This window comes from Triticum dicoccoides, chromosome 5B (assembly GCF_002162155.2).
Source record: "Triticum dicoccoides isolate Atlit2015 ecotype Zavitan chromosome 5B, WEW_v2.0, whole genome shotgun sequence".
NCBI classification, from domain to species: Eukaryota; Viridiplantae; Streptophyta; class Magnoliopsida; order Poales; family Poaceae; genus Triticum; species Triticum dicoccoides.
The window spans coordinates 140,486,569-140,498,399 of record NC_041389.1 but is presented as its reverse complement, the minus strand read 5'-3'; the positions used below and the strand labels follow the sequence as shown (position 1 = coordinate 140,498,399).

Genomic DNA, 11,831 nt, shown 5'->3' with positions numbered 1-11,831 from the left:
ATGTACAATGTGTAGTATCGTAAAATACCAGCAAACGAAAAAGAATTAAAATGGAAACACAAAATTAAATGAAAAAGAAATCATAAAACTAAAAAAAAAAACCTTATAGTACCGGTTGGTCTTACCAACCGGTACTAAAGGGCTTCAGGCCCCCGGAGCTGGCTCGTGCCACGTGGTTGCCCTTTAGCACCGGTTCGTGCTGAACCGGTACTAAAGGGGGGGGGGGGCTTTAGTGACCACAATTTAGTGCCGGTTATGTAACCGACACTACAGGGCCTTACGAACCGGTGCTAATGCACGGTTCTGCACTAGTGTAAGCAAACAGACGCACTCAGCTGAAATGGTTTGCACGGTGCATAATCTAGCGTTGGTCCTGAGTTCGACCCCCACGGGCTGCAGTATATTGCACCCTTTTCTCCACATAAATCAGCCACTGACATGTGAGTCCCCTGGTGTCCCAGGCTTTTGTATATTTCAATATCTTTTTACGTATATACTAGACACTGACAGGTGGGTTCCGGGTGACCCACGTGTGAGTGTATGTGGCACGTAACGGTCAACTGCATTGACCCGACGAAAATGCTGCCGTTTGGGCGTTTTTGAGTGTGCGGCGACTGCTGTAAGGAAAAAGTGAGGGACGTTTGTTGAATAGGGTAAAACTAAGGAGTACTAAGCAACCAATGGCACACAAATAGAAAGCCCTGGTCACTATCGGCGTCATGCACGCAAAATCCAACGGTGCGGAGCAGCACGACGAGACGTGGTCTGGCTAAAAAACAGAACATGAGTATCTACATTTATTACCCCCTCGAAATCCCCGTTCCAGTGCCCCCACCCCACGTCATCAACACCCCCCGACCCCAACCGCTCTCTTCCCCTCGCGAGCGCCACCACCATTCGAAAACACAAGGAAGAACCCCTCGGGCCTCACTACCCCACCCCACTGCAGACGAGTTCACCCCCCAACCCCAACCCGGCCTTCCTCTCCCACGCTCCATCTTCTCTTCTCTTCTCTCCCAGCGGACACACGGCAGTCGGTCGGCTCGTCGGGATCGGTGCTGGTTCGGGCCTTCTTGGACCAGGGACGATGGTGGCGACGGCGACGGCGACGGCGAGGGAGCTGGTCCCGGCGGTAGCGGAGGGCGCGCCGTGGAATCACGGGACGGTGAAAGACATCGACGTGGCCGCCCGGCGGGCCCAGGAGGCAGGTGAGTCCGCGTACACATGCGCGGATCGCGCTGAATGCGGGGCGGGAATTTAGTGATTTGATGTTCTTGGTTCGCTGGGTGACTGGGGGTGGAGAAATGGGTGCCCGGGCGGGGAAACTCCCATCCCGATGTCATGGTGGCGTGATCTCGGCGTCTTGGCTTTTGATTTAGACGAGATGTGCGCCAGTGACCAGATGCAGTTGAATTCAAATTTCATGGTGTGATCTGGGTCCCAACTCAGTGGATAGTGCTAGTTTAAACTTTCCCCTTGTCGCGCTTGTTTGAATTTCAGCTTGCATTGAGCTCATAGTTGTGTTTTCTATGCATTGGTTGGTTTAAACTGATCCTAGCTCATGATAATACTGTACCAGTAGTATCGTTCGCTATGCAAATTATACTGTGCCAAACTGCCAATTGTCTTGTTTACTTAGCAAATTATACTTCTGCGATGGTACCTAATGATGACACTGGGCCAGTTGTATCATTCGCTTTGCAAATTATACTACTGTGCTGGTTCATGAGGCAGTCCTTTCATAATTTTGTGGTAACCCAACACTGAGCATATGGACTTGTGTTTTAAAATAGATAATGTATGATGGTGATGGTTCTTTGGACAGTTGCTATGCATGATTGCTACAATATAGCGGCGCAATCTGAGTTTATGATTTACCGGGGTTGAAAATGCAGCAAATAGACGGTATGATGCAGCCAGTTGGTTGCGAAGAACAGTCGGGATCGTGTGTGCAAGGGACCTGCCAGAAGAGCCCTCTGAGGAGGAATTCCGGCTTGGGCTGAGAAATGGAATTGTCCTTTGCAATGCACTGAACAAGGTTCAGCCGGGGGCCATACCTAAGGTAGTTGCACTTTCAGTACTTCTACTTTAGTTAGCTGCCATGCATGCTAATACACGGTGATGTTATACCCGTACATTTTAGGTCGTGGAAGCCTGCACAGATACCGTTATACCTGCTGATGGCTCAGCTCTGTGTGCATATCAGTACTTTGAGAATTTGCGCAACTTCCTTGTCAGCGTACAAGATATAGGGCTCCCTACATTTGAGCTGTCTGACTTGGAGAAGGTATATTTTTACATTTTGTATTGAGAGCTCATGCCATAAGTTCCTTTAGCTTATAAATTCAGTATTCCTTAGTTGGATTTATGTCCTTATTGGTAAGGCACTTCAAATGAATTACAAAGTAAATGCTTGGGCTACTTTTCCGTGGCAAAAAGGTAACATATTTTATCTGCCAACTGGAACTCAGGGTGGCAAGGGTGTTCGAGTTGTCGATTGCATTCTTGCTCTGAAGTCATTCAGTGAAAGTAAGACAACAGGGAGACAGACTCCATGTAAATATGGCAGCATTACAAAGCCTTCGACGTCTGGCAAGCATTTCATACTCAAGAATTCTGATGCTTTTATGAATAAGTTAATGAGAAGCCACACAACAGAGCCAATCCAGAAAGTTTTAATAGCAGAGCAAAGCATAACTGATTGTTGTCTGGAATCCACCGAGATGGTAAGTCTTATAATGGAATATCAGTTCCTATTTCACACTCAGTCATGTGATGTACTCCATAATGACATGTATATCTTCCTTTGTAGACTAATTCAGAATCCCTTAACATGCTTGTGCGTACGCTACTCTTGGATAAGAAACCAGAAGAAGTCCCATTGGTTAGCCTACTTTCCTTGAATATTTAGCTGATCGGCATGCAGCCGCTCTTGGTAGACATAAAAAATGAAACCAAAGTCTTTGCCAACTTGCAGATTGTTGAGTCACTCCTGATTAAAGTTATTCAGGAATATGAGTGTCGAGCTGCAAACAAGCACTTGGTATGTTCCGTTCCACTGTTATTGAGAAGATCATGTTTATCCAAATATTCTGGGGCGCTTTCTTAGTTGTATCACATAAAACTTTTATATGATGATATATAGTGCAGATTTACTAATTTGGAAAAAAAATATCACAGGTGAATTGCATAGGTGACCTTAAAGGAACCGACCTATTTTCCAGACCAGAGAAACCATTGCCAGAAAAAACTTCCACCAGTAATCAAGTTAAGGTATGCTTGTTTCTTGCCATCTATTAGCCAGACATGTAGACAGTGAGCATTGCTTTTAAATTGGATGTCAACAACTATACATCCAGGCCTTGCAAAAAAAAAACACATTCAGTATTCAGGATAAATAAGTTTCTACATGGCCGGAGAGCTTTCATGTACTAATATGTTTCATTGTTTGTCAAACTAAATGAAGATGGGTGAAGAGGAGCCAAATCTCTTAAAGGTGACGGAAGAGGTCAGCTCTGTAGTTCGGAATGATGATTGTGTAGCTGAACAGTTCCAACCAGGGGTGGAAATAACTATTGAACTACAACAGAAACATATCCAGGTATTTCCTTTTGTTTTACATTCCTTGTCTGTTCTTCCCTAATCCGCATTTTGGTTGATCATATTTTCCGTTATTTGTGCATTCTTTACTTGATCTTTTAATATAATATGCTCACTGTAGGAATTAAGAAATTCCCTTTCTTCTGTCAAGTCTGGAATGGAACAATTGAGAATACAGTACTCTGAAGATTTTACTAAAATTGGTAACCTATAATTGATTTTGCATCTATCTGTTTTTTCCTGCAAATCTATTTAAGAAACACCATATTATACAACACGTTATAACAGGTAGGCAGCTGTATATCCTCTCTAACGCGGCTTCTGGCTATCATAAAGTTCTTGAGGATAACCGCAAGTTGTACAACCAAATACAGGATCTTAAAGGTAACCATTTTTGGTGCTCAATAAACAAGATATTAAGCATACTAGTCTACATCATAAATTTCGTTTGACTTTATCAACAGGAAATATTAGAGTATATTGTCGAGTGAGGCCTTTTCTACCTGGACAAGCAAATTCCTCCAACACTGTTGCTGGCATGGAAGAAAGAACAATCACAATAATCACTCCCACAAAATATGGAAAAGATGGAAGCAAATCTTTTACTTTCAACAAGGTCTTTGGCCCAGCAGCCACTCAAGGTTACATACTCTTGCATAGCTTACTCATAATTAGCTTGACTTTCCTTGAGTATCGAAGTTCAGCTTCCTTTTTATAAATGCAGAGGAAGTCTTTTCGGATATGCAACCATTGATCCGTTCGGTTCTTGATGGTTTCAATGTTTGCATATTTGCTTATGGCCAGACTGGATCAGGGAAGACCTATACAATGGTAATAAGCTTTGTCAAAATATTGTCTAAATATTTGTAGCACAAAGGTAAAAGAGTTGAGGCCATTCTTATGATGTTGTGCAGAGTGGACCTAATGTACTGAGCAAGGAAAGCGTTGGTGTCAACTACAGAGCACTAAATGACTTATTTAATCTTCAAGCACAGAGAAAGGGGACAATCAATTACGAAATTTCTGTGCAGATGATTGAGATCTACAACGAGCAAGTGAGAGATCTCCTTCAGGATAGTGGAAACAGAAGATATCCTTTTTACATTACAAAATTCTCTTTTGTTCATCTTGGATCTATCTATTTGAGGAATATCTTGAATCTCCTTAACGTTTAGCACATTAGAAATAAGAAATACTTCACAGAAAGGGCTTGCAGTTCCAGATGCGAGCATAGTTCCTGTCACATCGACCTCTGATGTTGCTGAACTTATGAATCAAGGCCAAAAGAATCGTGTGGTAGGTTCAACAGCCATTAACGACCGAAGCAGCCGCTCTCATAGGTTTGGCATGGATATACCTTCTTTATACTAAGTTTTTACCTGTATAGTTTAGCTTTATACTTATGACTGAAAACTACATGCAGTTGCCTGACTGTTCATGTTCAAGGACGTGACCTAACATCTGGGACAATCTTGAGAGGTTGCATGCATCTTGTTGATTTAGCCGGTAGTGAAAGAGTTGATAAATCTGAGGTTGTAGGAGATAGACTGAAGGAAGCACTGTACATAAACAAGTCACTTTCAGCACTCGGAGATGTGATTGCATCCCTTGCCCAGAAAAACTCTCATGTCCCTTACCGCAACAGCAAGCTTACCCAGCTTTTGCAAGATTCTCTAGGTACTTTGCAAAGTTAATATCCTAAATTTCACTTTCTTGGTACCACAATTTACAATCTATGGGATAAACATTGTGTTGATGTTCAGGAGGACAAGCAAAAACATTGATGTTTGTGCACATAAGCCCTGAACCAGACGCTGTTAATGAGACAATAAGCACCTTGAAATTTGCTGAACGAGTTGCCTCTGTTGAGTTGGGCGCAGCAAAAGCGAATAAAGAAGGTGGTGAGGTTAGGGAGTTGAAAGAACAGGTACGTACTTATTCTTGATTTCTTGTTTCTGTGACTTAGCTGTAGGTAGCACCGTGCCACTGCCATTGAGATGTATAAGAAACTTATTTTCTTTTGTGCATTTTAGATTGCTTGCCTCAAGGCAGCACTGGCTAAGAAGGAAGGAGAACCAGAGAACATTCAGAGCACACAGTCAAGCCCAAACATATACGGAATCAACAAAAGCAATGCAACACCTGTATTCCGAAAAAACAGGCAGCCTATGGAAGACGTTGGAAACCTAGAGGTGACTCTTTTCCAGCCATCTCAGCTCTTTCTCTTGGATATCACAAAAATTGTATTAATTTGACAGAATTCATGTGTTCTAATTGCGGTGTCAACCTCATAAAAAATATTGTCAAATATTATCTACAGGCCTAGTCCCATAACTTGAGGACAGTGAAACCCTTCTAAGATAGAAATGTCTTTTGAAAAAAGCTTGCTACTAAGCGGACTTATTTTGTAGATAGTTTGTAGATATAGGTCTTAAATTTAGAAAAGAGATTGGATTGGTCAGATTTCTCCAATTGAGAAAACAGAAATTGTACCGTAAGTATCTTTTAATCTTAATCTTCTTGACATGTGGAACTCTAATATAGGTTCAATGTATATTTTCTTCCTTTTTTTTATTAGGTCCGGAACAATGTCACTCCGATGCAAAAAGCGCTAAAGTTTGATATTCCTGGCTCTGGCATCCTCGTCGAGCATAAGTCGCCTAACTCGGTCAAGAATTGCTGGGTTGATAATGCAGCTGTTGGTGACAACCAATTCGAGAATAGCAATTCTGTTCGAGAGCAGGAGCCTGACCTCACCACTCACACCCTGCTTCCGAATTTGTTCTATCAAAGATACACTCCGGGGCCGCAAAGGGGTAGGGTTGAGTCAGTACCAAGCCAGGAGTCAGACGAATTTAATGGTGTTACCAACAGCTGTTCCTCGGACCAAGACATGGTGATGTCAGCCAGTGGCCAGAAAGTAGTTGGCATTACCAATGGAGGCGTTTCAAATAAAAAGAAGCCTCGGGCAAAGAATGAAAATAATATGACAACGAGGTGAGGCCAGCTGCTATTTAGACTCAAATGAAACTATTCTTTGCACATGATTAGGTCGCTTTAACCTGTTCTTCTGGTTTTGAATAACTCAGGAGTACAAATCCAACATGCAAGTCACCACCCCAATCGCAGAAAAGACTACAAACACCAGTCAGGAGCTCTGTGCAAAAAACACCTACCAAGAATGGCAAACAACTTTTGAGTGGTACAGATGGAAGAACTCCAAGTGGAAAGACTAACACTGTAAAGTAATGAATCAATGTGAAGGTGGTTTTTTCTGCCATCATCCTCACCCGTGCATGGCATTCTGCTGGCAAATCAGAGCAACAAAGAGCTTTTCAAAAGAAGTGTCTTCTTGAAGCTCCTTGGAAGGATCAACAGTGTGGAGTGATTTACATCCACTGGATGGATCATTTTATTACATTGAATATAGATGGAAGATCTTCAAGAGGACAGAAAGAAGATAAACATGAAGGGAATTTCATATTTGGGATGTGTACGTCTTCCACACTAGAAATTACTGTTGTACCAATTGTTCATGAGCGCTGCACCTTGTAAGTAGTTGCTTCTAATAGACAGGCCATGTTTATAGCATTTTTATTACTTGATCTCTTCTATAGCAAGTATCGAGCTAAGCAGACAACTTTTCCACGGCATTTAATAAAAGCACCTCACTTCATTTTAAAAGGATCGTCTCAAATGAACTTCAGGAGCAAGAGTGAAGAAATTGCATGCTTTTTACATGGTCTGACTCCTGTGTTCATAAATAACTAAGATATAGAAATATTTACTTATATACCTGTTGCTAACAGATCACAATACAAGCTCCACACGTTGTTCTGTCACAACTAAGATCCAGATAAATTTACTTGTGTATACTGTTGCTAACAGATCAGAATACAAGCTCCACACATTGTTCTGTCACAATACTGCTATTTTTAACTAACTAGTTATTAGATTATATACTTCATCAATATTATGGAGTACAAACATCAAGATGGATCCTTGATCCGCACATTGTTCTGTCACAATTGTTATCCACACTATTCAGCAGGGTCATGTTGTTGGTACCAGCTTTGCCCTTCCCGGGGGACTATGCAGACCCCTTCTCGAGGCTCTGGAGAGTCGTCCTACAGATGCTAGCTTCAATGCTGCCTTGATCTTAACCCACTTACGTGGCGACAAAGGTGTCGCTGCCCCTTCACTGCTAAAAAACTGAGAAATGAAGCGTTGTATGAGCTGATCATTTTCCACCGAGTCAAAGCTGTTTGTTCTTGATGGCTGTAAGCCAGCAAAAACTTGATTTGATTGATGTAGTGTTTGGCCATTGCATAGTAGGTCAGGTTGCTTGCTGAAACTCTCCCCTGCAGATGTCATCCAGCACTAATTAGATTCAAAGCAAGTCACCATCAAATATCAGGTAATTAGCAGTAAAGGTAATGTTTCAGAGTAATTACTGTTGCTTGTAAGCTGGGAGTGAGGCTGCATAGAATCCATGGCTGTATCCATAGACGTTAAACTACCGACAGGGAAGCTCTGCAGGCGCAAAAGATATTTGATTTTGTTCAGTTTAAGAGTATCCTAATGAATTGTTCAGTTCCAATTTATATCCAGAGTCACTTTTGATAGAGATTACTTCCAAAAGTAAATATCACCATGCTTGCACAGGATAAAGTTATCTTACACTGTATGATTGTTCAGAGAAATGAGAATGGTTCTGTCCATGCTGACCAAATTGCATAACAACCTGACCTGCCTGAATGTTGTAATGAGCAATAGCAGAAGTTTCAGCATCTGGACCAAAATCTGTTCTTTCAATATTTGGTATACGTAGCTGTGTGATTCTTGGTCGAGGTAAGAAAGTTCCTTGGCTTGGATCATATGGTGTAATTTTTTGGGTGACTATTTGATGGCTAACATCATTGGAAGTCTGACCCTGCAGAAATCTTGACATATCCACTGAAGCCTGCATGAACATTGATGACAACGCCTTAGATTAACCTCTATATGTTTCTTATCCTTTTACCATAGTTTATTTTTGAAGCATTATTACTTACATCAGTTGCTTGCTGGAAAGAACAGAATCTCTCCTTTGATTCAAGTCCTTGACTAGGCAAGAAGTCTCCTTGAAACCTACTGTGCTGACCTGCCAACAAATTGACATCAATGGTTGACGTTCGTAAGTAATTATTACGGTTAGTGAATGGAACTCATAGAACAGGCAAGATGGTACCATAATTCAGTATCTGCTGATTTTGAAGAACATTACTCAACCCAGAAGCACCCTTTGCATGAAACTTATGAACTCGTACAGGACGGTTGTTTATCATAACATGATCATACTGAATATCCATCATATTCTCATAAGCCTTTTGCTTCAGAGTCTCGACTAAATTCTGTGAATAAAGAACGTTAAATGTTAGAACATTAGTGAGAAAATCTGCTATCTGAAGTAAGTGAGGATAAAGCACCTTCTCTGGTTGGTGAATCTTATCTAAGGGCTTGTAACAATCACCAAATTTCACCCCAACAAGCTGAAGTATGGCATCAAAGAAAAATTCCATGTTGGTTTCCTTAATTTCATGCATGTAAAGAGTGTCGCCAACTTCGCACGTCATGGCATGTCCTATGATGGCTTTCCAAGTTGCTGGTGACATCTTGGGGAAAGTCTAGACGTAGAGGAGATACCGAAAGAACTTGTGTTAGTTCAATATCAGCAACTTTGTTCTATGAAAGCATCATGCAGTATTTTTTAATTAGTAGATAAACATAGAACCTTTACCTTCAATAGCTTCTCTTCATTCTTTACATAAGACTGTAATAACTTCTGCACAGTATCAATTCCACTGTCTGACAAGGCCTGGCGGTAAGCCCCATTACTACCAATCTTTTCCAAACGCCAAACTTCGTCGCCCAGCTTAGGTGGGTAGTGCTTTTCAAATCCTACAAAAGCAGCAAGACGCACATGATCGGTCTGAGCTCCAAACGAAGAAGGCATATTTGTGAAGAAGAAAATAAAACCAAATGAAAAGCTTAAATGTGAGGCAAATACGCATACCCTCCACCCTGCGCTCTTTCACGCGGAAAGGCTCGGTGATTCCTTCAAGAACCCTCTCTCCAGAGGCATTGACAAGCCTCAGCCCGAGCCTGAACTTCTTAGTGCTTGTGAAGCTGGAGTTATCAGTGAAGTTAGCACTTCCAAGAAAAGCTTCCCCTCCACTGAGCTTCAGCGTCAGATCACCGTTGAGGAGTTTTGCTTTTTTCTCTCGGCCCCATACTATATGCTTGCTGAATTCCTCAGGAGTCCAGCATTCCTCTTTTTTAGCATTGAAGTTGCCATGGAGGACTACAACCTCAACCCTAACCGAAGAAAGATGACCAAACCTGACAACGTTTTTCTGGTCGTTTTTGAGGTTTTCAAGCATGGCCACCTTAAGGGCCGACCCATCCTTGGCCTCTAACTTCATCATGGTGTAAACAGGTTTTAGATCATTCAAGAACATGAGCTGATACCTCGGACGCTGGCTCTGGCCACCTAATAGCCTACATATATAGCTCAAAAAATTAGCATCAAAATTGAGCAAATGGAAGCATATTGATGCAGCTTAGCATGTACTTTAAGACCAGTGAGACCTACTTGAAACATTTTGTAAAATGGAATCTAGTTTTACCATGGCAAAGGAGAAATGTATCTCTCACCTTGGAGGTGCTACTGCTGCACTGAATTGTCTGAATATGGCTTTCTCTACCTCCTCCGAAACCTGAAATATGCAGATGTGAGAAAGGTTGTAATTTTTACAGATGATATTAAGGAGGGAAAAAAGAGTATCAAGAACAGCATATGCTTGGCCTTTAGCTGTTGTAAACGTCGATATATCTATCGCAGCATGTCGCAAAGTACGAAAAATGAATAATAGGTCTTTCTTTTAGCTGTTCTAGCCTTGACAAGCACATTATACACAGGTAGGAGTACTAAAAGTTCTCATAAATCAAAAGGCATATGGAGACAGGAAGAGGTTTGTTTGACCAAGTGCTTACCACTCTCCGAACCATATTGCTGAACATGGTCGTCAACTCTTCCCCTATGATCCCTCTGAAGCCAAACACTCCCAGACCCATGGTCCTCCTCCCCCTCACATGCCTGCCACCCAAAAAGACACGGGACCTTCAGATCCGCCCAGGATCGCATATAAACAAGCTAAGTTGACCAGGCGTTGATTTTATTCCAAGGATGGAAATCCAGAGGCGGATACTCACATGACGAGCGATCTCCAACGCTTGGAAGGTCGGGAGAGCTCGCCGCCGTCGTCGGAACCGTCGCCGGAACATGGACGGGGCCGCTTGGAAGAAGCCATTGGGGAAGAAAGGGAATGAGGAGTACATTGGCAGGGGGGCTGATATAGAGGAGGAGGAGGAGGAGGAAGGGGGCAAGAAATGGAGGGAAACCCGCAGGAACAAGCTGGGAAAGTTCCCTAATCTCAGCTTCTTTGTTTTTCTCGGGCCAAGACGGGGATTTCTCGGGCCAAAGTAAAACTGGCAAATAATCCAAGCCCCCGGCCAAAGACAAGACGACAGCGTTTGAGTTGCCTATGCTTTTAGTACAACACTTGACTTGTGACCTCAAAAAAAAAAACACTTGACTTGTGATTGTCAACGGCGGATCCCTTTCTTCTTTGGTACTTCCGCCTTGCGGTTTTGTGGCAGTGCGTTTGGAACGTTGTTCTTCTTTCCTTTGTATAGGTGACGATAACAGGCAGCGCAATGTACTTATTTTCTATTTTTCATTTTTATTGATGAAGTTATATAACGCTGGAACTTCCTCTGCCGTTCTTAACAAGATTATTACACCGACGCTGGACCCCTGTTACGAGCCGGGCTGACAAGGCGTAGAAACCTGCATGCCGGGGATCTTCTTGGAAGCACCATCGTGGTGGGGAAGGTTCCTTGAGCGGATCAGTTCATGGCCGTGAACCGCCGCAACGCGACTAGTACAGATCTGAACGGTCGGCTCACTTCCTCCGCTGCTGTTTGCTTAGAGCATCTACAGCCGCATATGATAAATATGACCCCTCAAACGCCTGCGGACCGTCTGGACGCGTCCGCAGATAGTGACTGGACACTCTTTAAATTAGCACAGCTGTGTCCGGACATCTCATACTAGATTCTCAATTCCATATAAAAGCATGCAAAACAACAGAACCCACGCACTATGTAGAGATCTAGCTACTCCCCGT

The 11,831-nt window shown here is 42.6% G+C and overlaps 2 protein-coding genes across 2 annotated transcripts; one reads left to right on the top strand and one right to left on the bottom strand.

Moving 5' to 3' along the window:
* The first annotated feature begins 868 nt into the window (after nt 1-868).
* LOC119307860 (kinesin-like protein KIN-14Q) lies at nt 869-7,297 on the top strand. The gene is made up of 19 exons (XM_037583947.1): nt 869-1,208; nt 1,896-2,062; nt 2,144-2,287; nt 2,472-2,726; nt 2,813-2,884; nt 2,978-3,043; nt 3,181-3,273; nt 3,467-3,601; nt 3,722-3,803; nt 3,889-3,984; nt 4,065-4,241; nt 4,325-4,431; nt 4,515-4,690; nt 4,779-4,940; nt 5,024-5,277; nt 5,364-5,527; nt 5,634-5,792; nt 6,179-6,597; nt 6,690-7,297. The coding sequence occupies exons 1-19, from the start codon at nt 1,088-1,090 to the stop codon at nt 6,847-6,849; spliced, it is 3,009 nt and encodes a 1,002-aa protein (XP_037439844.1). The 5' UTR covers nt 869-1,087; the 3' UTR covers nt 6,850-7,297.
* A 137-nt stretch (nt 7,298-7,434) lies between these two features.
* LOC119307862 (calmodulin-binding protein 60 D-like) lies at nt 7,435-11,063 on the bottom strand. Its single transcript, XM_037583948.1, has 11 exons — nt 10,855-11,063; nt 10,636-10,738; nt 10,297-10,358; nt 9,656-10,140; nt 9,380-9,540; nt 9,069-9,266; nt 8,831-8,993; nt 8,655-8,743; nt 8,282-8,563; nt 8,055-8,133; nt 7,435-7,961 (listed from the first exon to the last, which is right to left on the bottom strand). The coding sequence occupies exons 1-11, from the start codon at nt 10,950-10,952 to the stop codon at nt 7,654-7,656; spliced, it is 2,028 nt and encodes a 675-aa protein (XP_037439845.1). The 5' UTR covers nt 10,953-11,063; the 3' UTR covers nt 7,435-7,653.
* Between the last annotated feature and the right edge of the window lie 768 nt (nt 11,064-11,831).